The sequence below is a fragment of the Patagioenas fasciata genome, chromosome 13, assembly GCF_037038585.1.
Source record: "Patagioenas fasciata isolate bPatFas1 chromosome 13, bPatFas1.hap1, whole genome shotgun sequence".
NCBI lineage: Eukaryota > Metazoa > Chordata > Aves > Columbiformes > Columbidae > Patagioenas > Patagioenas fasciata.
Genome location: NC_092532.1, coordinates 5,137,172 through 5,154,652, shown reverse-complemented (window position 1 = coordinate 5,154,652; position 17,481 = coordinate 5,137,172). Strand labels below are relative to the sequence as shown.

The window sequence follows — 17,481 nt, the reverse complement described above, 5'->3', positions numbered from 1 at the left end:
TTCTGGCTGTGCTAACTGGCACAAGCACGTGGTTCCGTCTCAGCCCCAGTGTGACAGCAGCTGCTCCTGTTTCTTGTGCGCTGGCTGGTGGTGCTCACACAACACCACTGAGTCAATTCAAGGACCGAGGCCAGCAGGAAAACAACCCTACAACAGAAAATTAAGCATTTTCTACAGTAGATCCACCAGAAGAAACTCCCTGTGGAACGGGAAGAATGGCACATACGGGACAGGTTTAACATGGCATGCCACATCAAAACCCACAGCAGAGCGCTCCTGGTTACTCCAAAGGGTTGACTTCCAAATGTGTGTACCCCAGGTGCAATACAATACTCCAACTACAGTTAAAAGACAAACTCCGTTTGCATCTTAGCCTAGCAGTAGCTACCCAAAATGTCTTTGGTTTTATAAGAGCCAAGCGATGTTCTTCCCTCCCCAGTCTGCGTGATTCACTAGTGCAAATAAACTGCTTAAAACTTCTACCCACCAGACACTTAAACTCACATTAAAAAACAGAAAACAACCTTAGTGACAATAGTTATAATCAATAGTAATTATAAATGTCATCTTGAGTTCTATTTTATGTCACCTTTTCTTGCTTTCAAGTCTCGCACACGAATTTTTAGTGCTACAAACTGGGAATTTTTACGTTTAGTGCTTTTATTAATACACAGCATTGTGCATTATCCTGGTGTAAATTAGTCCTTGTGTTGCAAATTAAGAAAAGCAGCAAAAAGCAAGGTGCTTGAAAAGAATTCAGGCAGTTACTTAAACCGTGGGTGTTACAGTAAGTCTGCAGAATAAAGATAATGTGATTACTTACCAAATTAAAAATGGCTATAATGAGCAAGGCACCTACAGTGATGACTGCTAGAGGGAGCCGCAGCAAAGGCATCGTTTCCACCTTTTCGGAGACAGCACAAAGACGGCGCAGGAACGGCCACCGCTCCGAGCAGCACTTCTGGAAACAAAATCAGTTGGTTTCAGTAACATGGGCAACATTTTGATACACGGAAGAAATATTTTTAAAGGCAAAATAAGTTTTCCCTGCAGGAGAGTGTCAAGAGTCTTCACTGGAATCCTAATTTCAAACTCCAAATGTAGTTGCTCAGATTAAGTACTTGATGCCTTCCTTTTGAAATAAGGGCTGGGTGCTAAAATCCTCTTCTTTAAAAATACAAAATCACAGTCTGATTCAGAGCCCTAGAGAATTATTACTATACATATAGTGCCAACCTATGTTGTATTTTTAAGAGAGCTATAATGTTATATTTGGAACTACATTTTCAGATGACTAAATAGAAATCAATCAAAGACAGTTCCATTTCTTGCCATCCTAATATGCTCCATTTGTTGTTACAGAGAAAAATTGTTAACAATTTCAATCCTTATGCAAGGATGCTACACCAAAACACCCCATGTAAAACTCAAGTTTGATGCAATTGCACTCTTGCAATTTTCTCCATGTGTTTTTACATACGTAGAAACCACACATGCATACCTATACACACACCTCTCTACACAGATATATACAAACACATATAAAAATCCATCCACTTTTTTATATATATATATATATAAACACCATACATGCCATCTAAATGTACTTTTAAATCAATCATAAATCTTTATCCCCTGTACAGAGTGCAATTTTTAAACAGTAATTGTATACACTTAATAACGTAAAGAAAAAGGAACTACAAACATAAAGTGTCCCAATTGAGGTAATGGTGAATTTGGAACAGTTATGAAATTGCTGCCAATAAATTATTCATATGTTTCTAATTTTCATGGGGCTTTACAAATGATTATGAAAACTCATATTGCGTTCAAGCTTATTTTGATATTTTTTCCAGTAAGGATGTACAATCAAAATTATTATTAAGAACAAACATAATAAAAATAAATTCAAAAAAACCCCAACCCCACTCAGCAAGTGTTAATAACTTCCTCCTCCCTCCTCCCATCTATTAGGGCACCCAAATAATTCTGAATTACAGTGAGAATTTTCAGACATGAAAATCAGTTTCAGGCAATTAAATCTTCTGGGAATCTGAGTTTCAAGGCTCCTCAAACTCCTATTGAAATTAAGGGCTTAATTCACCACCCTGAAAGACAGACCAAGTTGCCAAATGACATCCGTCCACTTCTGAAAAGAATGAATCTCTTAAAAATAAACTTACCATACACTTCTCAGCAAAGCACACAAACAAAATAAGTACGACGATAACTGCCACGATGCCAAAGGAAATTCCTAGTTTCGCAGTTCTGAACAGAAAAGATTAACCAAGTGTTAAATGAAAAAAAATATATATTTCAAACTGCAATTCAGACTAATGTTTGCTAACAGTGTTTCTCTGAAGTTAAATACAATCTGTATTCCAATATCACTGGATACCCACAGCAGCGCCCAGGTTATTGCTGGTCTGTTGCACAAACACTAATTTAAGATATTCTTCTACTGGTTGTCAGCCTGAACCACCTTGTGCACAAACCACGTGGCAAAGGCACCAACACAGCCATGGAAAACAAATACACCACACACGTCAGAATCATCAAACGGCTCTCCTGGAGGTGTGAGAAGCTCCACCTTCCCGCCCCACATCTCTACAGTCATGGAGCACATTTTAAGCAACTAATCCCATTTTTCCATTGCTCAATGTGCTTACAGCCAACTATTCTTATAAAATAGTATCCCTCACTTAACTGAGCATCTTCCTGCGTGTACTAAGCAAACACAATATTAAAGAAATATTTCTATTTTATATCCATACTGATATCTGGGCTCTTAGGTCAACAACATGAATGCATCCTTTATTAAGAGGTAAATTAGGTGTATGCTTCCTAAATAGAAATGCTCAGAAACTCCAAAAGACTTTTGAAAGTTTCACGTGCGTGAGTTTCACTTTAGCTCTTGGTTCATTTTAATTATAAGTTATTAAAATACTGACACTTACTTTGGCATGATAAACATCTGTATCAGAAATATGCAGAGGAACACGAAACTGGCACACGCGAAGTAACTCTTCAGTTTTGGAATAGGAATGGTGCGATACTAAAACAGATTATCATAAATCTTTAAGAAAATGCCAGGGTTTTTTTAAATTTTATTACATTTGCGTTATGACACACATTTGCAAATTTATCCTGTACTATTAAAAATATACATAGAACTAAAAGAGGACAAAAGAAAACCATAAAATAAAATTAACCCAAACATCTACCAAGAAAAACAGCTCAGTCCAAAGGACAACTTCAAATTTAGCAGCAAATTCACTGAGTACGTACATAAGCACTTCACATATGCACATAGTCCAAATCCTTGTAAAAATGAGTATACACTGAAGTAAACTTCAAGTGTATTTACACACCAGTAACTACATCCAGCACACCGCAGCACAGTAAATTAAATCAGTTATTCAAACAGAGAAAGCACACTGTACCTAACAAATAACAGTATTATACTTGCAAAGAAACAACCACAAAACCCTGAGTATTTTCATTCCCTGCGCCAGGGGAGGTTGAGGTTGGATGTGGGGAACAATTTCTTCCCCAAAGGGCCGTGGGGCATTGGAACAGGCTGCCCAGGGCAGTGCTGGAGTCACCATCCATGGAGGGTTGGACAGACGGACATGAGGTTCTCAGGACATGGGGCAGTGCCAGGGGTGGGTTATGGGTGGACTCAATGGTCTTGGGGGTCTCTTCCAACCACAATGATTCTATGATTACAGATGAAGATGATTTCTTTTTAAAATTTTCACTACTTTTGAGAGAAGTTCTTCATATAGTAAAGCTGCCAAACTCCTGCTAACTCCCTTACAGCAATAACCTCACCACAGATTAGAGATAACCTCCTTTAATCTACAGAATTAGCATTACCAAGAAAGAATGACCAGCTCAAACAAATCATGAGATCTGCTTTCCATGCAGTCATCTCCAGAATCCCATTTCAGAAAGAAAACAGTTTCAAAGATATGCTGTTCTGAAGTGCAAATCAAAGACCAAAAAGGATTATTTTGCTCTTACCAACCTCTTTTTCAAGACCAGGTTCTGCAAAAATCAGTGAAAATCCGCAGAAGTCATCTGATTTGCCGCACCACGGGCTGCATTCAAAGAGACACACATTACAAAATGTTCACAACATGCCAAGGAGGGTGGGCAAAAGCATCCTTGTAGTAGGGATGCACAGGGCAGGGGCGAGTGCCGTTGATTTACACACACAAGACAGCAGGAAAGTACAACAGCAGATGTCAGAGGTGGCTCAAAGCCTCCAAAAACTTCCCCTAAATAACATCAGGTCCTTGTTAGGAATAGCTGAGATACAGTGATAAGAGTCAGCAAGATGAAAGAGTTTTTCTTCTCAAATTCACTGTTTCACATTTGATAGGAATTTAAATATTGCATTTTAATAATAATAAACCAACATTGTCTAAGCCTGTGTACTCTTAAATGCAAATCTAGTGCCAAATGCACCACCTGGTACTGACAGACCATTTACCTTCAGTGAACCAGACACCGAAGCAATTTTATGATTACCCACACAAACTTCTTTAGACTTTACACGTAGGTTTTGCTCAGGGCTGCACCCCATTTCCTGACACTTATGTTAATAAAAAGAAGACAAACATGAATTCCTATTGGCTCATTACTTCGGACAGACATCAGAAACAAAGCAATAATTTTGCTCCTTCATAGCACTACACCACATTGAACAGCTAGACTAACCATTGGCTTCTTGCTATAATAAAGCAGTAGTAGTCTCATACAGTAAAAAGAAGACCAAAAAAGGGCAAGACAGAAACCCTTCTAACTTTTTATTTTCAAGAAGTAAATTTTATACCCAGACTTAAAATTGAGAATGCAGATTATTCTCAAAGAAAATATGAAGGAAAAAAAATGAAGTACTGCATACTTAGTTGAACTGAGGCCCTCGATGGTTGACATCATTTCATCATAGATATCCTCCTCTATCCTTCCCTTCTGAGACGAAGTTCTGAGAAGGAAATGAAGCCATGTCACAAACACCAGGAAAACATTGAACAAGAACGCTCCAATCTGATCAACACATCCAGCCAGAAGCACTGCACTAACGTTTCTCTGCTCACTCCAATCATGCATTTTTCAAGCCAATATTTTGACAAACTAATAGAATTTTTCACAAGTGAAAAACATCTGCTTGGTGACTCAGTGGTACAGGTGCCATTATAAGCATTTCTACATACAGCACCAATTTTTTATTACACTACAATGGTATACATTAGTACTACTAACCAAAGACATATCTTGTAAAATGTAACACATATTTAGCCCTAAGATTATGTTTAACTGTATTTATTTTGTGCTATGATATTTACAAACAAATCTAGCATCTTTGAGTAAGAACCAAAAGCTGAGGTAGCACAAGTGGTTACAATACATATATATGCTTACAATATATGAGGTATTTTGATTTGTTTTCTATTGCTCTTGAGGTCTCTTCCCTACTCACCTCCATCCTGCTACAGCCCATAAAATAAAATGCAACCTAATGACTGAGAGGTCAGTGAGATGAAAAGGGTGGGAGCTCTTTCTAGAGTCTGATAAAAATAACAATAACAAATGTGAATTGAGAAGCCTTTTAAAGGCCAAAGATTTGGCTTAGCCTTTCTAATGCAGGAACGCTGTACACACAGTGAGTAATCAGCCAAAAGATCGCCTGCTTACAGAACACTGAGCTGCAAGAGGAGCACAGGATCGTGTATTTTAAGAAAAGAAAGTACGGGACGAACCTGTCAGAAGTTCTCTGGCGCCCAGTGGAACACAAAGGTATTTCCTAAACCATGAAAGGAATTCAGAATAAGTTGCACAAGTCAGTAAATGGTAAACAACTACTAAAAATAAACTTCAGGAAGCGGCTAAAAATATTTTTATGCACAAATAAAAATCAAGAACCATTCTCAAATAGAAAAGCTCATCAACCCTTTCCAGCAATGTTTTCTGCTTTAACAAGTGAGCATTTTCTGACCAATAAAAATCTGTTAGAAAACAACTGAACATACTTCCCTTCTCTTTCTGCACACACTGAAATAACTAACATCAGCAGAGGCAACGAGACTGGAAACCACTGCCACAAACTGGAATGGATGGACACTCCATTAACACTTCCTAGAGCCGGTCGTACAGCCTTGCTGCGCCTCCATGAGCACACCAAAGAGCATGCACACCTCCTCCTCTGAGCTTGTGGGGAGGCCAGGTGGAAAGTAAAATGAGTTCTCATCTTAAAAATCTTAAGAATTCTTAATCTTAAAAACTCTTTACTGATAAAATCCTGTCGCAAGTGGAACATGTTCAGGGACTGTTTATTTTCTATACATTTTAAGTAAATGTTGAGTCCATCTGGAGGCTGGAATAAATTCGCTTTTTTCCAAAACCACATGTAGCAAGCAGGACCCCAAGGTGGAAAAACGTCAGGTACAAAAAAGATAGTTCCCAAGTTTTACTTTGAAGTTTTACTCTGAGTATAGCATGCTAGAGTTTGAGTAACAGTAAGTTCTGACAGAAAGAGTTGTTGCACAGATATCTTCTTAGTTCTGTGTACACATTTAACACCAAGAGTAGCAGAAGAAATTCAGCTACAATGACCGAATTGGATTTCAAGTTTCACATCATGGACACGAGGAGAAGTCTGCAAATCGCAGGGTGACAATCCCTACTCCAAACCTCACCTTCCTTCGCCTTCCTTGTGAACTGGAAGAGTCGCTGCTGACGCTTTCCCGGTGGTTCAGGTGGGCAAAGGGCCGGGCAGCTCCCCAGGACTCCAAATAACGCGTCATCCGAACGGACGCGCGCATCTTCAGCCCATCGTTAACTCGTGTTTTAGGGAGATGGTTATTCGACCCGCACTGTTTGGACTAACAGAAAAAACATGCTCATTTAGAAAACAGAGAATGATACAAATTACAAAGAGATGAAGCTCTGTGTACTTGAGTAGTTTAGGACTATGAAAATCAAGCTATTTAGTAGGACTCTAAACACACATCAGCATTGTGTCAGCCACTCTGATTCCTTTATCTATTTAATTACTGTGAGCTAAAGCAAATCATGACGTATTTGCTCCAGCTGCCTTTACAAGCCTTTGCTTGTAGCGCTGCAGCGTTCAGTCTTCCTGCTTTATTGAAGATAATCGAGGGATCGCAAGATCTTACGAACAGATAAAATTTCCTTGCAGTCAGCACGGCAGCAGGGGAGAGAGATTCCCAATTGCTGAGCCGGGGCGTATCAAAACGGTGCCTGGGAGAAGAGCCCACAAATGACAGACTCGACGTTAGATTATATCCCTCCATCACAGGTGAAGAGTCAGGCAGTGTATACAGGGTGTACCCTTGTGGTCTAAAAGGGAGCTGAAACTACAGAATCAACCGATACATCAATGACTGGTTATTCTCTAACATCTCTCATAAGTATCTTCAAGCAGACAGGGACCTTATTAATACACTTAGATCCTCATTCTGGGAGTGTGTGCTGTGTACATGTGGGGGTGCAGTGCTGAGTACATAAAACAGGCAAAGACAAGATTGAGTTCTTGATAATTAAAGAACCTGAAGGAAAGTAGTTTGTAATTGTCATTCTTTTTCTTCTGAGATATTTTACTCATCAATCACAAGCTGATCCAAAATAGCAATTTGTTTGCATTTACCAGGCTGTAAAGGGACAACCAACAATTGCTAACTTTACACCTTGAAAAAAAGGTGAATCTCACGTCTAAGATAGTGAGGAAGAAAATCCCAGGAGCTATTTTGCAGGGAATATTCTATCTGAAAGTGGCCACACAGCACAGGCATTCTTCATGACTTCATTCCACTTTTTGACTTGGATCTGTGAGAGACCCGCTTCACACAAATACATAGCATAAAAATACGTATTTGACTATGTGGGCCATATGAGAGATTTCAGCATAACACTTATTACTTTCAAACCAATAATCGTGTCATAAAACAGTAGGACATGCTTTAGATCTGAAGTCCCAAAGCCAAGCTACTCAGATGACTCATAGCATGCTTTAATTATGTTCCTGGATCAAAAAGGTGTATGCATCACAGACACCTATGCACTTAAAATGTATGTATATATTGGATTAAATACACATGCTTAAAAACATACACATACCCTTGGATCAATTACTAAGTAGGTTTTGATTTTCATGGATTCAAGGTAAGGATCCCTCAGGTGTCCATTCCCTTCTTCTACTTCATAAGCTTTGCCCAGGTGATTTAACGTTGCTTCGGTGATGTGGACACGGCTGAGAAAGGGAGAAAGAACAAGAGACCCAAACACTTACAGAAAGGTCACATTAAGCATTTCATTTACATTTCAATGGCTACTGCTGACATCGCTGCTTTTCAGCCACCTTCTGCTTTGGCAGCCAACTGCAAAATCCTGCCAGTACTTCAAAACCATCTTTGCAATCCTTTGGTGCAGTTCTTTGTCACCCATCTTTCATAGCAAGTGTGCTAAATAACGCTTCCCAGAATGAGATGGTATCAGCATAAAATTAACTTGAAATAACCAGAGATGTACAACAAACAAGCAGAAATGTGAGCAAAGGAGATGTGGTGACTGACAAGACAGACAGACCCACAGGCGGGTTCTTTCAGATGGCGAGAGCTGCGATGGAAGCTCAAAACAAAAGACAAGTGAGGACTGTCTAGAAATGCATGAGGAGGGGAGGAGATGGCTACATAGTCTGGGGGAAAAAAGGCTGGAAAAGATTTATTGTCAACTAGTGGGATAACTCTGAAAGCCTGTCTTTTTGACTGAAACAGAGGAGAGCGTAACACAGCAACGCACCTCTAAGGGAGCAGCTGGTATTTTTCTGCACTCATTCACACTTTCCCTTAAACATAATATAGTTCAATATCGCAAATCATGTATTTCTACATAAATAACAAGTAATATCTTTCCAGAGAATTTCTCAACAAGAGACTTGACTGTGTTAACAAAATAGCATTTCTTGTAGCCTGTTTTCTCATTGTTCATCTTCCCACAGTTTTCCTCGCTTTTCTTTGGCAGGAGGGGTTAATCACTGCCTTGTCAGTCCTACAATCCATCAGCACGAGCAGGGACAGGATGTTTCCCCGATGGCAGCTGACAGCGTGCAGCGATCCCACCTAACTGCAGAGAGCAAGGGGATCACCGTCCCGTCCGCCTCCGCTCCATTACGCTGCACGGAGGTTTGTCCAAAGACCTGGAGACCACTGGCTCAAATTTTTTAATTGTTACCTCGATTACGCAGTTTTGCCATTGAGGCGAACCTTTAAATCTGTTATTTTAAAGCTGGCTCTAAAGCAGGGTTTTCTCCTACAGGGGCTGAGGCATACTGGGCGATGTCTTCATTAACCGAGCCTTAAAACACAGTCATGTACCGCAGCAGGTTTCCTGTGGTTTTCCACTTATCTCCAAAGGCAGCACATTTGTGCACCATCCACCATTTTCCATTTTACCAGGCTTCCTCTTCCCCAGATCACACACGTCAGGTCTCACCGCAAACTCCTTTCCATTTAAATGACTGCGTGGATGATGTATCAGCAGTTACTCATGCTTATTGGATTCCAGGATCAGCACATAACCCAAAGTGCTTCTGCTCGAGCTGCCTCTCCAAGACAAGCTGTAACACGCACTGTTGTACCTACAACGCTGGTGCAGAACACCCGACACACTGCACTCCATCGCCTGCGTCAACAGGCCTGAGAAAATAACCTCTTCTGATCCTTCAGGCATTTACATATTAGAGAGAACTGGTCATAAATGCGTTTTTAATTTTGCTTTTACGCTAGTCCTTTCTGCTTTACTAGTGTATTACATTGTTATGAATGCAAACAATGTTTAAAATCAGAAAGAAGATGAACAAGGACATTCTGTTGATGGAAATAAAATATTTATAATGCCAGAAGTTTTCCTTGCAGCCTTTCTAAAGTCTTTAGAATTTCTCCGGGGGAAGGGCTGTGGGGCATTGGAACAGGCTGCCCAGGGCAGTGCTGGAGTCACCATCCCTGGAGGGTTGGACAGACGGACATGAGGTTCTCAGGACATGGGGCAGTGCCAGGGTGGGTTATGGTTGGACCCCATGATCTCGAGGGTCTCTTCCAACCAAAATGATTCTATGACTTACAGAAACCCAAAACACGCATACTTCCTATTTTAAAATAAAAACCTCAAACTGCTCCCAGTGACAAAACTGCTGCTTCCAAAGGAACAGGACTATCTAACATTGGAATGGGGAATCCCAGACACATCATTTTTGTTTGCATACCAATTATAAACCCATGCTACCTGTAAGGCTCTGTCTTCCACAAAGGGAAGGTTTACTCTGCCTGGTTTTGAAACACATGATAAGGGAGTGCTTGACATGTGAAGATATAGGAAGTATTAAGTGCAATGTTTCAGAATCAGGCAGCCAACCTAAAGCAGCTTTACTCTTCAACGGATTATCAAACATAAGCATGAAGAACATAATGGAATAATCAAAGTTTTCAAGATTAGGCAATGGTCCAAAACGTGACTAAGAAAAGTATGTTTTCATGCCATATTCAGAGTCATGTAGTTTGCTTTACCAACAAAACAAACTTTACAACTCTGTATTCTTGTTTAATCACGCTGAGTCAACACACTAAAACACTCAGCCTGGATGGTATTGCAACTGTCAGCCAAGCTCCAATTAGTTTTCTTTCTGTTTCAGTCCTCAATGCAAGAAAATAATTTGATATCCATATCCCCTTATCGCTTTGCAGAAATTCATTTTTAAGTTACAAGCATATACCTAAAAGCTGTCTGAGCCATAGAAATAACAAGAAACCCTATAACATCACTAGTTAGAATCACTTTCCAAGAGAAACCAATACTTTGATGCTTAACATATACCCACGTGAACGCCGACTTGGAAAAAAAATAAGTATGTTTTCTTAAATGAGGAAAATACAAAATGCTGGTGTGTATATATATATATGTCCTTTTTAATAAGTGTCTTCAAAAAAGCAGCATGAATATCAACCTGAGACCCAACCCTCCGCACTGGCACCTTCCATTGCTGCTCTGCCTCAGCTTTGCCACTCGGGACAACTCGGTCGCCTTCCCATTCTGCCCATGACAAATGCTTTGTCGAGAGAACACGTAACAATCAACAGCTCCAAACTCTCCTTGCTCGGATGCTCCTTATCAGGCTGCATTTTCATTTCTGAGCTGGGTTTTCTTGGGGGAATGTGGTGGTGAATACAGAGTTAATATAAATCAAGTGGGACTGATTGATATATTAACAGAAATAGTAAGTAGATATGCAGCTTTGCCTTGTCAATGTAAGTAGCACAGCTATTCTTTAACTAAACTTACAAATATAGTATTATCTCTGTATACAACGTGAATTAACTAAGTCAACAATGTGCTGCTGAAGACAAAAGTTTTTCCAATGAAAGGAAGTAGTCACTTGCCTAATAATAGAATTTTATAGTTCATTGAAAACACAATCACAGTGTATTAAAATTTTACAGCTCTGGTAAGTACACATTTGTTCTGTTTTCATCATCCCATTACGAGGATGTGTGTCACGGCACAGTTCCAAATTCCAAACTCATAAACCAGGATTATGGAAACCACAACAGAGGGAAGCAGCGCGCAATGAAGCTCCTCACCCAGGTACGCCGGCGGACTCCATCCTGTTGGCCAGGGACACGTCGTGCGACCAGACGTCGTACTGCCACTTGCGCAGGCCGATGACGCCGCACAGCACGTTCCCCGAGTGAATGCCGACCCGCATGTTGATATCCACCCCTGTGGCTTCCCTCACCTGCCTGGGGAGAGAGCGGGGTATTTATTAGAGCAGCAGCTACACTTCTGATTCTCTCTCCTCCTCCTGGAGATCTGTTCAGGTTTAGTCTCATTACACACTTAGTGCAAAGACAAGAGACAAACTTATGACCTGATGCATAACTATTCAACTACAGCTAATAAATACACTTCGAATGTTGACAAGAAAACTAAGAATGACTTTCTTCAATATCTTAGCCTTGGTACATTAAGAAGTGTTCTGTGCTGTACTTACTTTATTGCTTCACACATGTCAAGTCCCATCTTAACGCAGTTCCTGGCGTGAACCGGCAAGGACACAGGCAGGCCTGAGACACAGTAGTAACAGTCTCCCAAGATTTTTATTCTCATGCATTCGTTCTCCTGTGAAATTACAGTAAACACATTGAACAAGAAAAAATGAACTGCAAGTAGGATAATGACCCCAAAACTAGGACTTCTGTATATCATTTTGAGAAAGTCAGGCCTTATTCAATCCCTGTCAAAGCAAAGCCGACTTCTTCTCCCTTCCCATATCCAAATGCCCGGACGTTGCTCACTGGAGGGTAACAGAAATGACCACTTCCAGCATTTTTTAAATAAAACCATCCTACTGCTTTCTGACTTTATCTGTGGAACTGTTTGTAATTGAGAAACTATAAGTAAAAATAAAACTGTCACGGAAATTATGACATAAAGAATAAAATCTCCTTATCTGTCTTATAATCTTCATCTTTATTCACCCCTGAATTACAGGCCATCTTAAATAACATTGCATATTGTCATAAAACCTGCACAGAATTCAGGGAGAAGTTAGGAATTAACCCACAATACTATCTGACAGCAGAAAATATTTAACAACCCAAGCTGTTCTCCCTCATCCATGAAAGCCTTAAGAGAATGTTCACCACTCTCCACCATCTTAAGCCAACGAGTGGGTTCTGAGTGTTGCAGCAAGTGCTGAGCTTAGACACAAGAACCCAGGCCTAGCTTAGAGCTGCAAGACAGTGTCTAGCTCAGGGTCCAGCTTAGCCACTGACTTTTGTTAGGTAATATGAAGCCTACAACATTTCTGCATGATAGAAAAGATGACGGAGAATAGTCCCCAGCAGAACAAAAATAGCACAAAAAGCAGGAATCTCTTCTTAGAGCTCAACCACAGGGTTGCACAAGACCGTGACTCACAAAATCCAGACTTTCTTAAATCGTGTAATTGGCACACAGGAGCAAGAAATTAAATCGTATCACTCAAAATCTAGAATATTTTCTATATTTATCACAAAAAATGACCAGATGTCTTTAACCTCAGCTTCTACCATAGCATATAAAGCTCATGGCAACCAAGATAACATAACTTATTCTATATGCTCTTAATAGCTGCTTCACAACAACACAATTACAATATAGTTAGTGCGACTCTCTTACTTGCCAGTACTTGAAGTTTTAACAACAACTGAATTCATATAAATACAAAGATGAGCAATGTAATACAGATATCAAAGAGGCTAACTAGGATTTTAGCCAGGTTTTAATGAGCGATATATTTAAGAATTTATTCAATGACATCCACAAAGGTTTAATTAAAGCAATTTCACTCCTCTGCTATATTAATTTTAGCATTTTCCCACTTTTTCTGAAGAATTTTTAGAATTTCACAAAACCAAGATTTTCCAAGTCGACTGATTTTCTATTTTGCATTCAGTATACCCACATATAGTCAATTATGAAATCAAACCAACACCTTTAAACCATGTACTCATTAGTCTTGACTTCTGCTTGAGCAATGCTAAATTTCTAGAACCAGAATTTGGGTTGCTATTTGTTTTTTTGATGTCACACAGGATGAAGCAAACTGCAGCATTTATTTTCCTAAAGCCATATTTGCCTCATAATACTAACAGAAAAATTAATGGATAGAACAGAACATATATCCAAGATCAGGGTCAGCGTTACAGGATAAAAGAAATCTTTACAGAGTCAATCATACAAACATATGTATGATGCAGCCCCTGAATTGGAATTACAATAACTTGTTACATTTCCCATTTTTGTTTTAAATACTGTTTCAAGGGGATTTTCCTAGTTAGCTTAAAAGCCAAAGCACTCTTCCCTTCCTGACTTGGAAGCACTGTCTCACAGAAAAGACGACTTATTTTTTGCAAAGGTGGCCTTTATCCCGACTGCACAACAAAGTGCAACACGTACCTTCGCAATTTGATCAAACTTTCCAAAAAGTTCATTCAGCATCACTACCAGCTCCTTAGGAGAACAGTCACTGGCAAGGCGAGTAAATCCTACGATGTCTGCATAAAGAATGCTAGACAAGAATATAAGGAAAAAAAACACAATGTAACTGAAATATGAACATATGGCTGTTTCACAGTCAGCTTAAATATTAAAATGCATTTAATAGAAAGTATCTCTCTTTGGAAAAGAACTCCAGAATAAAGGGTTCAAGTATCAAAACGGATTTAGAAAGCAACACATGAGTTCAAGACACATTATCTTCCCACAGCTTGCTTAGGCCTGAAAATCTACCTCCAAACGTTCATTTTGCTGGATCATATACCCTCTTAAGAATCAGCACCTTATATTCATACTATTTCTTCTAGAGTTTTGACTTACCTAACATTCTGGTGCCTTTTTACGTACAGACTGTGGAAGTTGTTGTCATGCATTTGCCTGTTATCATTAGTTTCCTTTAGTCGCTCTATGATTGCCAGCTTCATTTCCATAGAGATATGCGCTGGCAGGATGGATAAAAGCAAATTTTCCTAAAAGGAGAGGGGGAAAAAAATGATGCCAAATTCACAGCACGGTGAATTTGAAACTGCAGGACTTTAGTGACTGCGAGAAGGAATTAAAAAAACCAAAACAAACAAACCAGCTTTATTCAAGTAGCTTTTGAGTAATGCATGTCAGGTTTTCCAGAAGGTACTATAACATTTCTGTTCTCAACATCACCAATTTTACAGTTAAGTAAGGCTGTTGCATACTTTTTCCTTTGTTCCTTGTGACCTAGATGTGCCACCTCTTTGTAACCACAAAAATTCAGCATTCAAGATTACAATTTCTGGATAAACGAAAACTTATTTTGTCCACCGATCTCAGTGTTACATGAGCATCATCTGATAAAGCTTCTGGGAAAAGCTTATCTTGAGTCACGAACAATCCACGCGGTATTAAAAGCCCTTGCGAATTCTCAAATGCCGGAAAAGCAGCAACAGATACAGAAGTGTCAACAACATGCTGCTGTAGCTTCAATGAACCAGGAACTGATGCCACTGAAATAAAGTCTTTTGAATTGAGTGGGAATACAGACTCTTCGACTGCTTTACACTGGCTTTGGCTTAAAAGCCTGTTCTTCAAAGACGACCCTGTTAAGTTGCTGGGCAGAAGAGGAAGACAAAAAAATGGTCCTTTTAATGCAGGAAGGGCTCTACGGCCCCAGAGCCAGCGTCCCCGCAGCAGAGGAAATGTTGCGTGGAGCAGCTACAAGCAGGAACTTCTCCAGATGACGTTGCCAGCAAGGTCAACGCGTTGTGTAACTGAGTAAAACACTGTCCCTTTGGACCGAATGACTGTTCCCTCTTCCTGACCAGCCGAGGCAGCAGTATACAGACAGCTGACGGGGTTACTTAACCAGTGCCTGCCACCAAAAAGAAATGTGTTTGGATCACAGTGGGAAGAGGGAGGCCTTGAGCATCAAGGCCTGGCCTACACTAGGTACAGACAGCAGTTTAGTTTGAATCTGCCCCAGAAACGGGAACACCTCCTCCTCCTCCAGCCTTTTAATACCAGGAGGGTAAAGCTTGGGGAACACGTTAAACTGACAGCAGAGCCACAGTGAATGTCACAGGCTGACACATTCCAAAGTTTTCACATGTGATGATGAATGCTGAACTGTGTTTCTTGCATCGTTTTCACAGCAAGCCAGTTGGAAGCAAAAAAGGAGACTCGAAATTGTGTGATAAATTACAACCCAGATGAGAAGAAAGCTCTTCATAGACTTAAGCACATCTACACTTAAAAAGAGGAACTGTAAAAAGAAAAACCCATGCAAGTTCCCTCATCAGCCAAGGAGATCCTGCCAGGACTCCCAGGCAGGTTTGTTATCTCACCAGACCAGCACCAGAACACGGATCGCACCAGCATTTGCTCCTTTTCGATGGGATCGAGTCAGTCCCTTTTCAGGCCCTTCCTTTTGTCTAACTGCTGGGCAGAGCACTGGGTACACATCAGCCTTCCAGAGCCACTGTTCTGAACCCTGCTTGTACCGGGATAAAAGAGGAAAGGTGCCCTAGTCTCAGCCTTGACACTTCTTCACAACCCTTGCTCAGTAAGAAATTCACATTCCTTGCTTATTCTTGAAATATCACTGGAGTTTATGGAAATAAACAATGTCATAATCAAAGACTGTAATCTATTTTACAATTTTTTTTCTCCCTTAGGCTCTGATTTTCTCCTTCTAGCAAAAGGAAAACAGTTTATGAGACAAGAAAACGCAAAAGCGAGTAATACTTTGGAATTCAAAACAAAAAAAATGCGAGCAAAAGATGCGCAAAACTAAATGCTGAAATTACCTTATCAGTACTCTTCAGGGCATTAGGGGCATGATCTCCTAGTTACCTTGGGCCAGGCCCAGTAACAATTTCTACTAGGAAAAAAATAACTAAAATAACTGGCAATTCCATTCTGTTACAAATACTGTGATTTTCATACAGACAAGGCACAGAGAACAGCTTCCTCCCCTTAACTTCCTTCTTTTGTTACAAATGGCACAACTTTTATTTTTGACACTAGGTGGGTATCACAAAGATTGGCCCGAGCCTTTCACCACGCATTAGTCACCAACCTTAAACAATCATACTGCAGAAATGAAAACAAGCAATTCCAAACACGAACACGCTCACTCACTTGTTGTCTCTTTTCAATCTTCAATTTCATTCGGACCTGGATGCACTTTAATGTGTATCTATACAAGTCCCACGACGCGACCTGCATTTGGCGTTTGTGGAATGCGCCCATCAGATTCCCACAAAGAAAAATGACAGCGTTGGCAAGGAGCTGCACAAGAAGAAAAAGATTTACCTACTGCACAACAGGCATCGATACTTCTACTAACACCTTAAAGACAATCAATCCCATGTTCATTTGTTCTCTTACCCTGTCACACAATTAGCCAGGATATACCTGGGAAATAGGAGTTGACTTGCACAGTCATGGGCATTCCAGTACCAACATATAGGAGCATAATGAAACACAATATTCTGCTCTGTTGTTTAACACGTATTTGCAGGCTTCAGTGCTTGGTTTAGGGAGAAACCAGTCCACAAACTCATGCATCAGGGTGCTGGGTGAAGGCTGATGCACACTTGCATCATAAGAGCTGGGGTGCTCCTCTGCACACACCCTGTGAACGGGCGTTGGGGACCTGGGAGCAGCCAAGAGCTCAAATCCCACTGTCCCACCCATGGGCAGCGCCAGACAGACTCACACAGAGCGGGAAGAGCCATTGTGATCAACTTCGTTGTATTTCGAGTAACTCAGTTAAAAAATCAAAATGACAATTCTGCTTAGGTCACAAAACCAAGATTAAAATAATCGCACAACTCATTGAGGCCAAGTTCCAAATTCGTGAATTTGAAACATTCACATGGAAGTTTG

The 17,481-nt window shown here is 40.2% G+C and overlaps 1 protein-coding gene across 9 annotated transcripts in view; it reads right to left on the bottom strand.

The window, feature by feature from the left end:
- The window catches only part of ADCY7 (adenylate cyclase 7), a 59,714-nt gene that overhangs the window by 9,518 nt on the left and 32,715 nt on the right, over window positions 1–17,481 (bottom strand). For all 9 annotated transcript variants that reach the window (XM_071814440.1, XM_071814441.1, XM_071814439.1 and 6 more), the window contains 13 exons: window positions 16,732–16,881; window positions 14,440–14,588; window positions 14,020–14,131; window positions 12,071–12,198; window positions 11,661–11,819; window positions 8,146–8,278; window positions 6,705–6,890; window positions 5,769–5,812; window positions 4,913–4,993; window positions 4,031–4,103; window positions 2,958–3,055; window positions 2,184–2,268; window positions 824–961 (listed from right to left, as the gene is read on the bottom strand). In XM_071814440.1, coding sequence (XP_071670541.1) covers window positions 824–961; window positions 2,184–2,268; window positions 2,958–3,055; window positions 4,031–4,103; window positions 4,913–4,993; window positions 5,769–5,812; window positions 6,705–6,890; window positions 8,146–8,278; window positions 11,661–11,819; window positions 12,071–12,198; window positions 14,020–14,131; window positions 14,440–14,588; window positions 16,732–16,881 — 1,536 coding nt within the window. The remainder of the gene's footprint in view (window positions 1–823; window positions 962–2,183; window positions 2,269–2,957; window positions 3,056–4,030; window positions 4,104–4,912; window positions 4,994–5,768; window positions 5,813–6,704; window positions 6,891–8,145; window positions 8,279–11,660; window positions 11,820–12,070; window positions 12,199–14,019; window positions 14,132–14,439; window positions 14,589–16,731; window positions 16,882–17,481) is intronic.